At 37.6% G+C, this 18707-nt stretch overlaps 1 protein-coding gene across 6 annotated transcripts in view; it reads left to right on the top strand.

Moving 5' to 3' along the window:
• The window catches only part of LOC124162073, a 127945-nt gene that overhangs the window by 26379 nt on the left and 82859 nt on the right, over nucleotides 1-18707 (top strand). For 3 of the 6 annotated variants that reach the window (XM_046538434.1, XM_046538478.1, XM_046538443.1), the window contains exons 2-3: nucleotides 10106-10180; nucleotides 11151-11270. In XM_046538434.1, the coding sequence (XP_046394390.1) occupies nucleotides 11205-11270 (66 nt within the window). In that variant the 5' untranslated portion in view covers nucleotides 10106-10180; nucleotides 11151-11204. Of the gene's footprint in view, nucleotides 1-4555; nucleotides 4576-10105; nucleotides 10181-11150; nucleotides 11271-18707 lie in introns of those variants that run through there. The other 3 variants (XM_046538461.1, XM_046538470.1, XM_046538452.1) reach the window with 2 other exon arrangements.

The following is an 18707-nucleotide window of genomic DNA, read 5'->3' as shown; positions in this document are numbered from 1 at the left end:
ACTGTTTGAAAATATAATATTTAAAACGACGCAATCCTCGCGATCGACCTGTTTTTTGTGATCGCTTAATACGTATGCTATCACCTTGGAATTTTAAAGGTGTATGAAATAGACACTTGCCAAATTTTTCTGTTTCACAAATTACAAAATTTTATTTTATTGGACTAATATTTGTGCATTGGAAAAACAGGCTAATATCTTATCTTTATACTCGGAAAAAGTTAAGATAAGAGCCAATATTTTAAACGATTAATGTAATTAAAAAAAGGAAATTTTTCTACGACCGGTGCGTACGTCCTTAACTGGAGCTCCCTTCAGCCCAAGTATCGCTTGAACATGGCGGTGTGGTATGTCATCGGAGTTGAAGTGTTTGCTGAATAGATTGAAATCGGTGATGAGATGGAAGTTAAGGCGAGAAATCAACGCCGGAAAAATATTGCTCATTTAAAATATCGAATGAATTTTTCGGGTGCTTGAACATTACCACAAGTTTTAGGTCACTGTTTTGAAGGAAATATTGGTTGTGTAAACGGAAGGCTTACAATGGACCATTTTAAATGAGGATTACCTATTGCGCACTACTGCAATTAACCGTTCGCCCATACCGTTGATTGCGTGGTAAATATGCGCGTTTGGCTTTATATTCCTCATTTTGAATACAGCCAAGGAATATCATTCTAAGTTCTGTACCATAAGTTAGTGTGATATGCTGGTATTTCACTTATTAGCTCTTGAAAAGACAATGAAATTTGTTATTCAAAATCGCTTCGATATCCTATGAAAAATAACTGATAGCTATTTCAATTCGCTTGGCTAGCTGTCGCCTTGATAGATTTTAGTGCGTTCGCTGCTTTCATTCCAATACATCATGTTCCGTCTCGACCTGATGCTTTAAGGCTGTAAAAATTTGTCAAGTTCAAATGAATAAAACGTTCGCCGAAAATTCGTGGAATTGTTTTGGACAGACGAAATGTTATAACTAGAAGTGAAGAAAATATGTGTTAAATAACTTCAAATATAAGGTAATTTTATAACCTAAAGACGTCTATAGTGAAGTGGACTATTAAAGTTTCAACTACGTATTCCTCTGTAAAGATAATTCGAACAAACGGAGGGAAAGTATTTGCCTAGTGTAAAGCAATAAAGTCATTCCGGCGTCTACTTTGGAAACTCTATTCTCTCTTTAAGGAAATCGTTCTATTTAATCGTTGAATAAATAGTGTAATCGTTTCGTCCTGTAGCTGCTCTACCTGTTCATTAGTTGTATCATTAATTTTCTTATTGCTAATTTGTGACCTTATCTCAAAGAGGTTAATGAGGACAGTATAAATTTTTTTTGATCGTTTGATGAGCAAAATACGTTTATCAGTGTGGAAATGTTTAAGTATTTTATGTGTCCAATGGCCGCATGAACGAAAATGAACTCAAATGAGATTTTTTCCAGCAAATACTTCATGATTTGGTCAGTATTAATTTTATTCTAGTGGTTCATTTGTATTCTTGCTCTCTGTTATTTTTATTTTTTATTATTTAATGGCTACCTGTTGTATCTTAATGGCTTTGGTTATCTAGATTTTTCCTTGGATTTCTATGAGATTTGAATAGAAACAGACACTCGTAATCTTCCGTTGCAGAGGTAGGGGAATGTGGGGCAAGTGTACGCATCTAAAACACAATTATAAAAATTCTGCATTCAGGTTCAAGCAATTATTTTTATTTTTACACAATTTGTTCTCACTTACATGTACTACGAAACTTATCTTCCATTGCTGCAGAAAAATAAAGAACTGGCCTTATTCATCAAAATGTAAGAGAAAAACAAGTAAGAATCTTGCCCCTCATGTGGGGTAAGTGTCCTCCTCTTATGGGGCAAGAATCCTAATCACAGTTTTCGCATGTGAACTTATCCTTTCCAAAATACGCGGTGCAAGGTTCTTTCCCCCATGTTTTACATTCATTACATACTATTCAATCAACAAGTGGTAGATGGATCTGAGCACAACTTTCCACAAAACTCCATAGTGATAATCAGTTTTTCCGGTGAAGTTAATGCCCAGTTTGCCTTCCACCAGCCGCCGCTTAGCATCGCAACCGTTAACCTTATTTTTACCACGTTTTATTATACTCGCTTTCTTTTAGATATCTTCATGTATAATTTCTGGGTGTGGGGGAACTCGTAAGAATTTCAGAGTTTTGCTTTAAGTTTATACGCCGCTTATGCGCATGCAATGCTTTTGGATGTGGTCTAATGGTCTTAGAAGAGACATGTGGCTGTACTATGCATATCTATGAATGAAACGCACCTAAAATTATGAAATTAGGTATATTTGAGCGGAGAAAATCATCAATGTCTATATCACCTGCAATAGAACGTACGGATTCTCCATTGTTCCTGCTCAGTCTAGCTATCTCCAAAATTTGTTGTCCAAATTCTTTCCGATCGGTTTCTCTCCTTAAGTTCCTCATTTTCTTTCAATAGAATTATCAACGAAGTACATGTGACATTTATTACATGAACTATCAGGTTATATATAAAGCAATGATATAAACAAGGGGCAGGAGTTAGTGCCCGTGGGGAAGAGTCCTCATGCGGACACTTGCCCCAGGACTCTTGCCCCAACGGCACTTGCTACATGTAATACGCCATAGCACAGCCACATGTTTTAAATAAAAGCCTAGAGCACAGATAAGAATTACGCGGTCCTGCAATTTAGATAAAAGTCGCGTAAAAATGAAAAATGAGAAAAACTCACGTTCTGTCGTTCATTGCCTTCCACTGATAGTACCCCTCTACTACATTCGGTCACGTAAGTGTAACTGATTGACTACAAGTGGCATCATTGCGACATTTCGAGAAATATTTCGGAAAAAGAATCTTTCCCCATGCAGACTTTTGCCACTCATTACCCGAATTACTGAAGATATTGTGAGGTTGTTGGTTATATCGTTTGAAAGTCTACGCGCTTAAAAGTGTATTCGAACTTGTGCCACCCATTAACTCACCTCGAATTAATATTCGAACTTAAATGAACGTGAGATACTTTAGTCCGCTTTCCTAAGATGGCTAGTTGAGAGTCTATTCTAGTGTTGGACGGAATTGAATGCTTTTTGTGTGTTCGCACTAGATGAGGCAAAAGTCTGCCAATTTGTTGATCCCTGGATCTATTTAGATAGCATATTTTATTTATTTAGTATTGGTCTATTTTTTTACATTTTTACGATAAGTTATGAGATAGACGCTATAAGCATATATGTTGGTTGATTATTTGAGAATATTTTTACAATTATGTCATATTTACGAGTAGCTTTTTGGACATTGGACATTCTGTTATCTTTGCCAACCTTTTATTCTCCTTTATCTGTATAAAATAAATAGATACTTTTCCAAGTGTTTTTATTTTTTTATTTTTTAAGCGATAATTTTGTCGTCATTGGGTTGCTTTAGTTCGGAACCAACATCCCCCTTTATGCCAAGAGCGTAGCACCTCCAGATATCTCTCTTTTCCCTCAACCCGAAGGCCCTTTTCTTTATTGATGTGATTTAGTCTGGCGATCAATTGGAAAGTTTTTGGAATTCATAACGACAGTGTCATTTTTTTGACAGCCTCTTTGTATAATTGTTCGATATTGCCTAATAATTTGTTCTGATAATTTCGTTGTTTGACGAGTTTATGCTGACCTCTGCATTATGATGATATTATATTAATTTCACTTTTTGATAAGGCATTCTTTACATAATTAATTTTCATCAAATTTTATAGGATATGTAGGAATTGTAGCCTCCATGCAATTTACTTTTGCTCCAATTATTGATTAAGAAAATATTTTCACGCGAAGTAGTAGTGATTTGAAAAAAGTAATGTAGTGGCACTACTCTTAATTACACATGATTGTTCCTCTTCAATGTGTATTTCCTAACACAGTGAGTGTCATTGTGATAAGGAGGAGATGCTCTTGCTGGAGATTTAAAGAGGCCCACCGCAAGATTCTCGGGTCTGCATTTGCTACTTGCTTGGCACATATTAATCTTGGTTACCTTCCTGGTGTCTTCAGCGCGGCTGTTTGCTCACTACCCGTTGTGCGTCGTGTAACCGCCTTCCCGTTTTCCTCCCGATGCTGTTTTGTCCATCCTTTCGGCAAAGTGGCGCGGGGCATGCTCGCCGCCTCTCCCCATTCAAGCCACCTGACCTTCACTCGCCCTTTCCCGCCCACTCGCTTGCCCATTGCCACTCTTGATTCCTTCTTTCCCATCGCCGCTCGCGCCGTCTCCCCCTCCCTCCTTCCCGACATTCCTCAGCGTCCATCTCATTCATTCGCTCATTCTCACTCAATACCTCCCTCTCCCCCGACATCGCTCGCCCTCGAGTTATCGGGCACATCGTGCTGCATCCACAGTGAGCGAGGATCCCGGCCGGCATCCTCCTTGCTTGGCGTTTTCTTTCTGACCTCGAAAAGGAATCCTCATAGGCAAGGTGCTCGGTAGCGCGGCGAAGTTCTTTGATAGTATCCTGGGGCTTATACGACCACTTTACCGGTCTGTTGCACTGGATAGGATGTAAATCGGGGGCTAGCTAGGTATGTTTATATGTTTTGGACCTTGTCATATGTTACATACGTATCTACCTACAGACACACATTATTTGAATTTGTACATGTTAGTCGCTTAGGTATGTGTTGGGGGACATTGAGAGTGCAGCTGTTGAGCTCATCTGTCATCTCCTCTGTTCACTTCAATTAAAGTGAATGACCGCGAGTGGAGATGCAGCCTTCGTTTTTTTCGTATTTATTAAGTGGTTTGAATGGGATTATGAAGGCCTTAATTTATCTCGTGAGAGATTTTTTAATGGATTTCGGAAGATAATAGCCGTTTAACTTTTTTATTTTATCTTTGCAAGAATTACTCTTTCCGACTTCAGGTGACATAACGAATTATCGTTTTACAAACTTATCACTTATTTATTACTTACATGAATGAATCATTTTTGATCGGCTGATGATGTATTTTTAAGTATTCGACATATTTAATGCTTAATTCAATCTTGTTCCCGATCATTTCTCCTTCCAAATTCGGAAATTTCGAGTGACTGTTAATGCATGATTATAGTCAAACCCATTCGCGATATATAATTGGGAAAATCTATGAAAAACTTTCGATAAAGTTTCCCTAATTATTCATTTGTGAAGTAATCGAAGAGAAATTAAGTATTTAAGCGTTGTAGTTCTGACGTTGACAAATACATTGATCGTTTGATAAATTTTTGACACTATTATGGTTAAAAGTGGGCGTTTTAGACTATATTTTCTTAGATTTGTTTGTTTTCCTGGTATTTTTTTACCCATTTTGATGTGCGAGCCAAAGCTTTCGTGGAGTTTAAAGGCAAGTTGTCAGGTTCGCAGGGTTATTGATGTAGTTGGGTGAAAGTTTACTATCGCATTCAAAATAACAGTATCCAACGCGGTATTATACCCAAAAAGCTTATAGAAGATTAAAAGGTATTCTTAAAATTAGTCAAGAGCGAACACCTCTATGTGTTCTTAGTCCGGGCTTTCTTTCCGGCTCTGGTACTGACATGAGCGCACGATTTGGAGTGTTTGTGGCATCATATGCTCAGCAGTCCATAACACCTAGTCTGGTTGTGTCCATAAATATCCACAAAGAGTTACGACACTTCGGTAGATTAACTGGCTGAAGCACTCGACCGGAAATCGGGGGATTCGGGTTCGAATCCTGGTCAAGGCGAATGATTTTTTTCTTTATGGTATAGAAAAATGGTATCATGTTTTTTAACCACTTAGTTATATTTGGCTATTCTAATGCCCGCATATAATTCTGCTCAATGCCCTTAAACGGATTGGAAACTTTTCCCGGGTAATTCTAAATGCTTCGAGGATAAAGTGGAGGAACAGGGCACCGTAATGAACTCTCGGAAATTTGAAGTGAACTGTAATTTGTTCTGAGAATATTCTCAAATTTTTATTTTTTCATAATAACGTCCCACTATGTTAAAACCGAAAGAGTGCCCTGTTCTGGAAGTCAGCAATTTGTGTCACTTTTAACTGGTGATTTTAAACGTGATTAAGTTTCGATAGGTGAAGATTACAGAATATGTTAAACATGATATGCCGTTATTTCATAGAGATTCATTTGCTTTCTAGATAAACCAATAGTTTTTAACTTAATACATTATACGTTTATTTTTTATACTGATCAATTTGTTTCTTTGATCTTTACAACTTGGTACTCATTAACGTTTCAACAGTTTTTGTCTTCACTGACATTGAGTATGATTTTTGTTTTTTTACTATATTTTCAGATAATGGAAAAATACGCGCATTTAAGTTGGATGTTCTCTCTTGTTTGTGGAGTGTCTTGCTTAGTTATAAAAGGGAAATGAAAAAGGGATATTCGAAAATTTAATATTTGGTTTGAATAGTTGAGCTTATTCAGAATCTTATTGCCAGCTTTGTTCAAATCCATCGTGCCATTGGTATAAGTATGGTTCATTGTGTTTTTATTAAGTTCCTGAATAAGAAATTTTGGTTGCTCTACGACGCCTATCTTTTCCAATCTCATTCGAAAATTTAGAGTGAGAAAATTTAGTTCTTGATCCTTACAAGGGATATTACACACTCCATAGCGATCCTTCCCTTCACAAACGCTCAACAATCGCCCACCGAATCAAGTAATGCTCATCTAGAAGCCCTAGTAGTACTAAGGGAATAATCGGGAAGCCTATGCTGAAAATTGTGTTTGAGGGAAGAATGTTAGGATAGCGGGGAAGAGGGGTAAGATAATAAAAGTTTATGGACAGCATGAAAGGGAATAAGTGTTAATGCGAATTCACATATTGTTAGTTAAGAAAATGAAATAAAAATCTACTTGTAATTAATTATATTTTACCAATCTCGGTGTAAATTTGTCTTTATACAGTTTGTGCGATGTCAATTTACTTGGTTGCCTTAACACAACATTTGTTTCAATGAGGGACACCAATTTAATTAACATTTATAAAAAGTAGTAATGAAATCGATACCTCCACTGCAAAAACGCTCAATAATCGCCCACCGAATCAAATCCGCTCATCTAGTAGCCCAACAATACGAATCCGCTCAGCTGGCAGTGTCTGCAGCATAAACGCTCGCCTCCAAGCTAAGAGAATAGGAGATGAGCGTTTATGCTCCGGACACTGCCAGCTGAGCGGATTCGTATTGTTGGGCTACTAGATGAGCGGATTTGATTCGGTGGGCGATTGTAGAGGGTTTTTGCAGTGGAGGTATCGAAATAAAGTAATTATCGTGTGTCAGCTAATAGCATTGGTCGCAGTGTGCCGAATGCTACTTTAAAACTATCATTTTATGGGATCAGAAACCTTTTTTAGAGGAGAGGTAAATAGGTTCACGGCAGTCGTTCGTTGATAGCATGTGTTCGCAGCATCTCGGTTCCTATCCTAGTAACCTTGTTTCTTATTGCCTCGCCACGTGTTAAGAAGCCGATGTCTCTGCGGAGCAGGATTTAATCATGTGCATACATAATTAATTTATTTTGATGATTTTGAGCTCACAGAATCATTTCATTTGAATAATGTTAGACCTACTTAAATCAATATAATTAGCTTTACGATTTCTTAAATTTCGCATGAAGCCAGCTTACAATATCGGTTAACTTATCTGCCCACCATTATTCCTTGATTGTATTTTTTTCTTCTTTTCGGAATAAGGGCATTTCCCTCTCTCCATCTCATCTTTAAACCGTCATCTTCCCATCCTTGTTCCTCTTTCATAGGTAATTACACTTTCCCTTATATTAGAGTTCAAATTATCCTAATAGATTTGTTAATTACAGTCTTGTAGCTTACTCATTAAAATTCTGATTCCCTCCCTCCCTGCAATGATTCGAATACACTCCCCAATCGGTCTCATTGGTAATTCATCGAGTAATGTACGTTATGTATTATCTCTTATGCTCGATTTTTTGGGACCCATTTTAAAGCAACTAAATTTTGCGGCTCACCAATTATCTACATATCAAATAAGGTCTGCTATCACTCAAGGAAAGCAACTATTAAGGCCGTTGTTCTCACTCATAGGTCTCCTTATTCATTTTTATCGCTTTTTTAATTTTCATCCTTAGGCTATCAGGTGCAACTGATTTTAAAACAACCATTGTACTATGCTGAGGCCAAGGTTTGTCGGATAGATTGAAATCCTTGGTTAGGGATTAGGGAAATCCTTAGGGGGATTACTGGGAATTTCATGGAAATACGTTATTGCTGGCGATGATGCTCCTGTTTAAACATATATTTTTTAATTAAGATTTCTGTGTAACAGTGATATAGCAATCCATTGAAGCGGGAAGGGTAAGGTACATTTACCCTGCCCTTTATTGATGACTGGAATGGAAGTTCGATTGATGGTAAAAATACAACTCGTATGAAGTTTTTATTTTATGATGAACTCTAGAATTTCGGGGAAAACGGTTAAGGTGGAGGAAAGTATTGGGTTTATGTATGGAAGGAAGTACCAAAATGAAGAAGGAAGTATATTGAATCTTAACGAATGTGTATTCTTTCCTTTAGTTCATCTTTTTTTCCTTCGGGATGTTGAAATACAATGTTCAATGCCCCGTGAAGTGAACGGCGTGCCATGGCCATAATGGTTAGCTCATTGACTTCTCTCCATCTGAACACTTCCGCTTTAAGAGATCGTTCAAGTCACTCGCAAATAATGTAGATAAAATGCATTTACTAGTTCTATGAGTTTACTATGATTTTCATGGAAACTTCGGCCCAACGTATTTGGAATTCCGGTATAATTATAAATACTTTGTAATACACCTCGAGTATTTTTAATTAGTACTCCATCGGTACTTAACGGAATGACGAATATCATAAGCCTTGTTCACAGCAACTTCGCTCAATAAGCCCTTATATAATGCTAATATAATAATAATTATGCGGGGCGTAATCCACCAACCTCTATTCAGGTTGAATAACAATAATGAAATAGATATTCGATTAATCAGGGCAGTGTTAGGAATATCTGTAGACATCGCTATCTTCCTCCATTTAGATATTCCTAATGTCCCCGCCGAGTCGCGCCGCTTCACATTTTTGTGTAGTGGCAAACGTCATGGACAAGTAAAACTCTTAAAGTTATACTAAGTCACGTCAAGTTAATTTGTTGCGAATGTACAGACTGGTTTACCATACCTCTTGTAAAATGTATTAAGGGATTTAAGAGTGAAGTGGTTTGTTAACACTATTATTAGAACAGTCGAGTAAAAAAAAAATCCTTTTAGAATTGACCTGGGGAAAAATTCTTTTGAAAGACGAATGAGGTCGAGACTAGTTATCAGGAGATAATAATAATAGCATTAATACTTCTTTATTTGGCGAGATTGAGACTAGAAGGTCCCATCTTCTATCTTACCTCTTGAGAGAGAAGATGAGAGTAAAGATGGAAGTTCACACATCTGAAGTCAGCGATGAATATTTTCATTAGTCAAGTTATTTAAAAGATGCAAGTAAAAGGCAAACAACGATATTTAACTCCTCCAATTTCTAAAATATTCATGCCAGAGTTCAAAAAGGAAACGTGTTACAAGGACCAAGGACGTTGTATATTTACTACAGAGTAGAGGCGTGAGATGACATATGAAATAAGAGATTTATGAAATTTGAAGTGATGGAACCGTCTAAGAGCCTACTTATTAAAAAAACTACCTATTAAAAATATTCATGAATAAATAAAATGGAGCGCAACAAAGTATATGGATTTTTAACGTTTCAATGGCTTTCTCATCGTCCTCAGGGCTCGTTGATGCCGAATGCTCAGGTCACGACGCGCCCATATACTGTCGTGGGTGGGTGAGGCTGGATTATCGGATTGGTTGAGCCAAATCTAAAGCTGATTGCTGTTTTAAAACTAAATATCATGAGATGTCATAATTGCTGTTTTGCCTTAAGATTGGTGATAACTCAATTATTTACTGGGTTTCCTTCATTTAAAGCTAGATTTTACGATGGATTATTTTGATTTGCATAAGATTTGTCTCGAGATGAATTTTGCCTCGGAGTTACGGATATTTATTTTCTATTTTTTTCAGATCTCTCCGTAGAGAATATGGACTTAAACACCAGATAAATCGTTTACCGGGGGAGATAGCCTGATGACCAAATAAGTAAGCCTCAGCCTTATGACTTTCCTTATTTGAAATGTTTGTTTGCCAAATTTAGATTAAATGGAACGTGATACAATGTCGCGCTTAAATTTAAATCACACTGAATGGTTGCATAGAAGAAATTTATTTGTAATGGTGCCCATTGAGTATGCATCATGAAGTAAACAAATGAAAATGTTTTAGAAGTCGTGTTAACAAGAACAATATTTTACCATTGTCGAAATAAAAAATATTATTGTAACCGAGTTCCATGGTACTAGTTGCAAAAAGAAAACGCATGTTTAATACATAGGTTTTCAAAATTCGGCCTGGGTTATGTTTCGACAATAGGTATGCATTACGACGAATACTAGCAAATGCTGGTAATTATTTCGGAAAATTGTATTGAAATCGGAATTTTTAACCTTTGAAATGTTTCTTGATTTCTGGTCTACCAGAATCCTTGTCTGTTTTTTCTAATTAATATTAACTTGATGGGAGCCAGATGCCAAAAAATCGAATTCCCGAAGTTGAAATTACTTTTTATTAGCAGCCAGGGTGAAGTTCAGGCTTAATACCCAATTCAGCGTTACGCAAACTAATAGCTTCTCGTCTTTTTTTGCCATAATTCCTCTACCAGTCACACACTTTCAAAGTAAACGTTATCCTTTACCGCATTTAACCCGCCAGCGTTTGTTTTAGGTAACCCTTGGTATATAATTGGTAGGAAGTAATTTTTTAATTTGTTTACTTTCTCATGTGGACCTCTCACAGGCGTTCTGAAGTGGATAGCGCAGCCACTGTACAAATATTGTGTAATTTTATTGTTTTTCGATCATATGAGTCTTCATCATTTGGATTGCTACATTGTTTGATTCTCTTCTTTTGAAGTGAATGTGAACCATTTATCGTGCTCATTTTGCTGACTGCTATGTGGGCCTTGTGTTCGTTGTCATTAATTAGCACTTCCTCTTGTCGTACCCCTTGGCAGGATTGCTGACGGAATGCGGCCCGCCTCGACCCGAGCGTTGGCGAGCAGCTGACCATGAGTGGGGGAGGAGGGAGTGGAGCGGGTGGGCGCCTGCTGTTGCAAGACGCCCCTGAGCCCGAGGTAAGAAAAGGAGGCAGAAGTAGCCGCCTGGGCAGCATGTAATTGCAAGCACGTAGTCGGTAGTCTCTCCCTTCGGTGCTATGTTGTCTTATACACATTAATGGGCACAATTCTTATCTGAGGAAGGGTGCGGGGCTGGGAGGGTTTCCCTTAATGTTATGGTTTTGTGTTATTTTTGTTGCTAAACGATAGCATTTACGGTTGATATGTCACGGTAAGATTTTATAGCATTTTTTCTCTAAAACAGGGATAGATAGCGACATTTAGTTTTTACAGGAAGTACTTATTGCAAATTTCAGAAGTGTAGTCAAGTTGATTACCGTGCTGAAAGTATTTGACAGTGGCAATATATTAATATATTTTGCTATTTTTGACCGTCAATAGTCATGATTTGTAAAATTTTCTGTTGTGGGATGGAGAATAGTTACACATCAAGAGACCCTCGTATTCACTTTTACGATTATGCATTACTCCCATACATTTTTGGCGAGATGCTTAATGAGTCGTACACAGACTTCATAGCTAAAATAGAGGATAAAAACACTGATTCATCATGGAAATACTTTTTAGAAATTCTATGCCAAGGAATCGAAGAATATATTCCGCAAATATTGAAATGCGATGGTAAAGAAACTCGCTGGTACAAAGAAGACGTCAGAAGGCTTTTATGAAGCAGAGAAAACGGCAACTTTTTCAAAAAGTTCATTGCGTTTGGTGAAAAATCGAAGACACTTGAAGCAAAAGAAAGTTTCGCTGTAAAACGGTCAAAAACCAAGAAATTAGTGCGTTATGCTCAGCAAAATTTCTGGAAAAAAGTACTCGGTGAATTATTCGAAGAAAATCCGAAAGCTTTTTGGTCATATGCGAGAGAGCTTCAGAGGAAATCTTCAGCTGTAAATTCGTTATTTGATAAGGATGGTAAACTTGTCACCGAAAATATTGACAAGGCTAACACGTTAAATTTCCACTACAGAGGATACTACATGCAATTTAGACATTCCATTCCCTGAGGAACCGATGAAAGAAATCATTCAACGGGAGGGGGTAACTGCACGGAAAAAAAGATTTGATTAAAACTATCAAACTGGTGTGATAGGAAGTATTTTTGTTAAATATACTTAAAATTTGATGTAAATTATTAAGCACTTCATTAATTTTGTCAAACTTTCTTGATATATTTCATCGAAATTTTGGATATTTCATAATTTTTGTCAATTGTAAGAAAGAGTTTAGTAAAAATAACTGAATTAATTCAATACGATTAAGAGTTTGGTTTGATATAATTTACTAATCGTATTTCGTAAGCTATCGAACGGTCTGTCGTTCCTCTTTTGTTTATACCAAGACATAATTGCTGTTGAAAGATTCGTAAACAGGCCTTACTTGATAACGTTTTTATTTTACGTTCATTTTTCTGTTTATTTCTGCTTTAAAGTGCATTGTTTACCGTAAGCTGATGCATCAAAGACAATGAATACTAGAATGCGTGGGATAAGTTCAATTATGGGCATTTCATTTTCAATTGTTTGCCTTACGAAGATCACGTTTCATTGAGTGAAGTTATTTAGCTTTTATCATCATAAGATTCACAACTTTAGTAATATCTTGTTTATCAAAGGTTGTCAGCTCCTACTCACAAGATCATTCAATAGCGTATTATCATGAATATCAAAGCTGTAAGGAGATGCTTGTGTTTTCCGACACATTAAAACTTTAATTAGAGGTATTCCTGAGGTATAATCGTTCACGATCATGTTGAATAGTCATGTGATAAAAGTCGTTATACTATAGACCCAATCCATGCTACGGATATCACCTTGCACGTTAAAGTCTACCTACATCGATGTAAAAAGCCTTCAAATAAAGGTACGCAATTGCACTAGATATTGGTATTGAGTAACTACGTTATGCAATTCTGTCCATCAAGCATTCCTCTTAAACTTTCAAAGGGAAACTGTAGTCACACCTTATTCACATTTCAAAACAAAGGTTGATTATTTATAATATTAATAATATAATACGGCTTTTGTGTGAGCATTTATCATGGGAACTCGCACTTATAATGAACAAATGCACGGCAGTACATCTCTTGCGGAGGTCGTCTAATTATCCCTAAGTATACGCTGTGGATGGTGTTAACGTAAAAAGGACGTGTGAAGTGAAGTATCTTAGGGTTAAGATAACTCCGATCTTGTCGTGGGGAGCACATGAAAGATATATTAGTGGCAGAACCTACTACTGCTATTGGCGTACAGAAAGCGTGAAACAGATGCGAACGAATGATGTTAAACGGATTGGGCTGGGAGCCACTAGAGACTCGGAAGCTGCGCGCTTTGCTTAGATTGCTCGAGGAATTGTGAATAGATATCTTTTAGAGCAACACGAAGAATATATTTCATATTATTAAATAAATGCCAGGCGTAACTTCGTTAGAGCATAGCATTTTTATTTGTAAACGGCTGGTGTCCTCACACCCTTTACCCTATTGAGGCGGCTTGCGGGTTAGTATGTAGATGTAGATGATTATTTGTGAAAAATAAAACTTGAGCACAGGTCAAGGAAATGTGGAAAAAATTGTGATTAAAATCCGCAGCTTGTCAATGAGGGATTGTGTAGCAGAACTTAGAGGCATGAGCATAAATTAATGCCATCAGTTTGAGTGAAGTTGTGCACTGTACAGTACAATAAATGTACAGTAACTAATGATTGTATTTGGCTCATATCTCTTTGATCATGTGAACAGTAGACGCGTTGATCAGTAGATCTGTTGATTGGGTTAAGTATTATTTCCAACGTCAGAACTTTTTCTTGAAGAGCCATGGGAAGATTTTTCTGAATCAATGGAGTCACGCGCCTCAGAAGTCGCTCCGATCATGCCCAGTCCGAAGCAACTAGATCAAAACCTTGTCCATGAATAGGCCCCTTAGGTGAAAACACATGTGTTTCAGGAGGAATTTACAATACTTCAGGAGGTGCTAGGGTAGACAATTTTAGTCATTTTTTGTCCTATAAACATGGGGTTGCAACGCCTTAGTGAATGCGGTATGGCAACGCAAACATTTTGATGGGTGGACTTTGCAGTTACAATGAAAACGCTGAATAACGCAATATGCAGAGATGGAATGGGTCTGAAACTTGTGCCAATTGTTATTGAGATGTCTTTTTGGATAGCAACTTATTTTTACAATGGAATCGGAGACGGAATGGAATGGAATCGTATACATTTCAACTTTCAATGGCATTTTTATTTTTTTACGATAAAAGCTTTATGTTTCGAGATAACATAAATATTTTCATACCTTACTAATGTTTAAAATATTTTATTTATTGCAGTAAACATGATTTTGCCATCATTATTTGCACGGATGATATGGAATCGTAAGTGATATCATAACCGTTATGAAGCATTCCTCGACTGGGGAGAGAGTTCTAATTTTTCCCAGTTTTGAGGCGATTAGCCACAGCAATGGAAGCTTTACGCAGAGGTGAGGTACTGAAGATGGTTGTTGTTCCGCAATGTTCGAGTTTCATCCAATAAAGGCGTCGATCGCAGTATGGAAACGAGATATTTGAGAGAGTGTCGACGATTGATCAAATCTCACCCATTTTGGGATAAAGGTTCACGAATCTTACCAGCAAGGGAAGTCGCAACCAGATCTCGTTCAAATTTTGCTAGATGATAGAAAATGATACAGATGAGGTGTAGTTTATGTTTCAGGTACCAACTCTCAATAATCCTCGAGATATTTGCGATGGAAAGTACCAGGAAAACGCATATATGTATGCAACCCACAGCTCAACAATACACCGTCACTGCTCTTCGTCCTAGCAACGAAGTATTAGGGTCTATTGTTGCGGCTTGCATAAACCTAGGCGTTTTCCTGGTACTTTCCGTCGCTAATATCTGGAAAGGTATTGAGCGTTGGCCGCTGAAACAAAAACTACACCTCATGGGTATCCCTTTCCTATCACTTCCACTTATTCTAGCAAAATTTGAACGAGATATGGCGATGACGTTAGAGGGACTTTCGTTGTAAGTGCGACATGTAATTCCTTCGTGGGTGCAAGAAAAAACGACACTGCAACGTAGCAATTTTCGTTGGTTGCTTACATTTTTTCCGTTATACTTTATTTATTTTAGAGCTAAGGATTGAAGTATTAATTGCCCGAAAACTATTGTCGTCCCTGCTATCTACCCATTGTTGGACATGAAGATAGGTGTGTGTACGGTTGCTTATTTTGTGTCTGCTTTCATTAATTGCTAATATTTTTCTGCCGGGTAAGGTAAGTTTTTCTCGCGACTAAGCTTAAAGCCACCGACTGCGTTCACCGGGTTGCGGATGGTGGGTCGACCTCTACATGTAGAAGTAAGCTGAAAGATATGCGGGTTTTAATTTCGAATAAGAAGTGTTGGACAAAAAACAACGGCATTCCGATGTGATATGAGTCTGTCCTTGGGTAAGATAGGAGCCAGTGCTTAATTACAATTTTGTAATTAAGCACTGGCTTTTTTTTGTATGGCCGGAACGGCGTTCCGGCGCCTCGCAGGGAAAATTAGGCGTTATAATTCGGCGTTATAATTCGGCGAAGCGCCGACACCGACAACAGGTGAACTCAAACATCACATAACCCTAGGGTATGCGTTTCGGTACCTAAAAAGTTAGAAATTAATCACCGAATAGGACATTCAAATGATACTCAAAGCATGTGAAGATTTCGTGACTTGTCGAAGGAAGATGGCCTGTAATTGGCCCATCGCTTGGAGAAGAGGGATGTATAGAGCGTTCCACATTTAGTTGACAGTATGGGCTCTTATGGAGAATCGTTTCCCATGTTAATCTCCATAAGGCCAGGAGCGCGGTGTTGTCAATAACAGCACGAAAATTAATGTTGCGTTATGCACTGATTAAAAATTGCATTCTAATGTAGAAAGAGATGTTGCATTCATTGGTGTCAATAGTTTATCGATAAAAATTATAACAAAAGCTATAAAAAACATTTCCTTGAATATCCGTCAGAAACGTGTATTTTTTTACTTTGTCTTCTTCTCGCAATTTCTGCCTGACCGTTGTCTGTATTGAATTGAATTTTCTGCAAAAATTTCTTCACACTATTTTCTCCTTGAAGGTCTTCACCAATTGTACAAATATTGAGTTAAAATGTTGTTATGCCGACGTAACACCCTTTAGGACAAGAAAATTTTGATTTTTGCAAGGTAAAAAGTAGTCGCTTACTAACTTACGTTTCTTACGTCGTAGATCCCTATATGCTGCGTATCAAATGTGAAGAAAACTACAAGGTTATTTTTGGTGAAAAAATCATTAACTTACATAAATTCTGAAGCGAGTTACAAGGTTTTGATCTTAAGAAAAAATATTACGTTGCCGCTGGGCCGGGCTTCTTGCTTTTTCTTGCGCGCAGAGGGAAAATTCTCGGGCGGAAAAGGAGTTTTTTGTCAATGCATACTATGAAATATATTTATCTATTCGTTTGGTATCCTAAACAGAGAATACTCATACGTCGTAACAGCAGTGTTTTTATCTGAATACATTGATACGCGAAAGTAAGCAAGCGGCTTGGAAATAAGACGCTTTCGCCTTGGGTGTATAGGCCCCATCGCGGAAACCAAGAAAAAGAATCTCTCATAATCTGTGCGAAACACTACCCCATCCAGTGCACGCCTTTACAAAAGGGGGCTTGGGTTTTTTCTGAGTTCCTTTCATAGGGTACCATAAAACCTGCACCAAAAGCGATCCTAGCCGAAGGGGCCGTGGGAAGAATTTACGAAGGCGTTCAGTTTGTCATTGCATTTTTTTGGAGTGAACAAGTGTTGTGTGGTCTGCTGAATTTGAGAATTGTGAAGGATATTTTACACTTATCTTTGTTGTAACACGCCCAATCAATATGTCCGATACAAAGAAGAGGAGAAAAGGTGAGAAGCTCATAAGCCGCGAAAGACAGTTGGTGCTCAAAGTCTTCTCGTACTTAAGGAAATCTCTCAGCATTAGTGAGGCCTGCCGAGAAGCTTCGAAGGCTAGTGGGTGCTAGGAGTTCACTATTTACAGAGTTAGAAAGGAAAGCTCCCGTGGTCCATTGGTAACTCCTTCAAAAACTAAATAAATTAGACAGCCTTACAAAAATTCGAGAGCAGTGATTTTCGACGGTTTGGTGAGATCGGGAATTAGAAGGAAGGTACATGAATCCTTCGTGAAAAATATTCCTCCGACTTCAAAATCCATCTTAAACTCGGTAAATATGGATATTATTCTCCCGGATTACAAAAGGACAACACTATATCGTCTTCTTTTGGACATAGGCTTCGTGTACGAACGCAGGGGGAAAAGAATCGTCCTTATCGAAAGGGATGATATTATTCGTTGGTGGCACAATTAATTATTTAAGGCAGCTAAAAAAATATCGTCGCGAACACAGGACGAGTGTATTCACAGGCGAAATTTGGATTAATGTTGGACAAATAATGAACATTAGTTTGCGAAACAAACAATTAGAAAATCCGCGTCAAGCTTTCCTCGCTGGACTAAATACTGGGCTTGGCCCCCACTTCCCGAGGAGGACGATTTGCAATTATACACACAGGAACGAAAAATGGGTTCATAAAAGGAGCATCGCATGTGTTTCTGTACAAAAAGAACTCAATGGATGAGCATGAAGAAGTGGGTGGAGAGTGTTACGAGAGATGGTTTGAGCACTCACTTCTTGAAAACTTACCCGAAGGATCAATTATAGTGGTAGATAATGCCTCTTATTACTCAAGGAAATTGGAATCCTTGCCTACTACAAGGTGGAGGAAAGAGAACATTAAGGAAATTAGCTTTGAAGATGTCAGCTTGAAAAGAGATCTTTAATTTGCAATAAACCAAGCACGGGAAAATTTTGAAAAATTAAAGATTGATGATGTCTTATACAACATCGCCTTTCATGTAATACTAGCTAGAGCCAAAAAATATTGCATAATATGGGAGGAATAGAAATTTTGTCTCATTCTGGAGTGGCGATAATTTTTATTATCCTTCAATTTATTGTTATTTTTTACATTACAGATTATTCATTATTCAGCTTGTGCATTGAATAAGTACGTACATAAAATAACAAAAGACTTTTCCTTTTATATTGCAGCAAAGGTATTGTAATTTACGCTAAAAAATTCCGTAATTTACGCCGTCTTTCGTGCGATCCCTAACTCCTTTTTGAACTAAACCGTTTTGGCGCTCTATTATGTGTGGTTGCATACGCTGTTAGGATGCCTGCCGGCGGAGCGGAAGCTTGGCAACACTGTTATCCATAAGGCCCGTACTGTCAACTAAATGTGGAACGCTCTATAGCTCTTCTTTAAATGAGTGAAAGAGGCAGACTTAGTCGTCAGTACAGCGGAACTTATCTCACTGCATGCGTAGATATTCTTTCATAGCAGACATA

The sequence above is a fragment of the Ischnura elegans genome, chromosome 1 (genome assembly GCF_921293095.1).
Source record: "Ischnura elegans chromosome 1, ioIscEleg1.1, whole genome shotgun sequence".
In the NCBI taxonomy this organism is placed as follows: Eukaryota; Metazoa; Arthropoda; class Insecta; order Odonata; family Coenagrionidae; genus Ischnura; species Ischnura elegans.
This window is presented reverse-complemented; position numbering and strand designations above follow the sequence as displayed.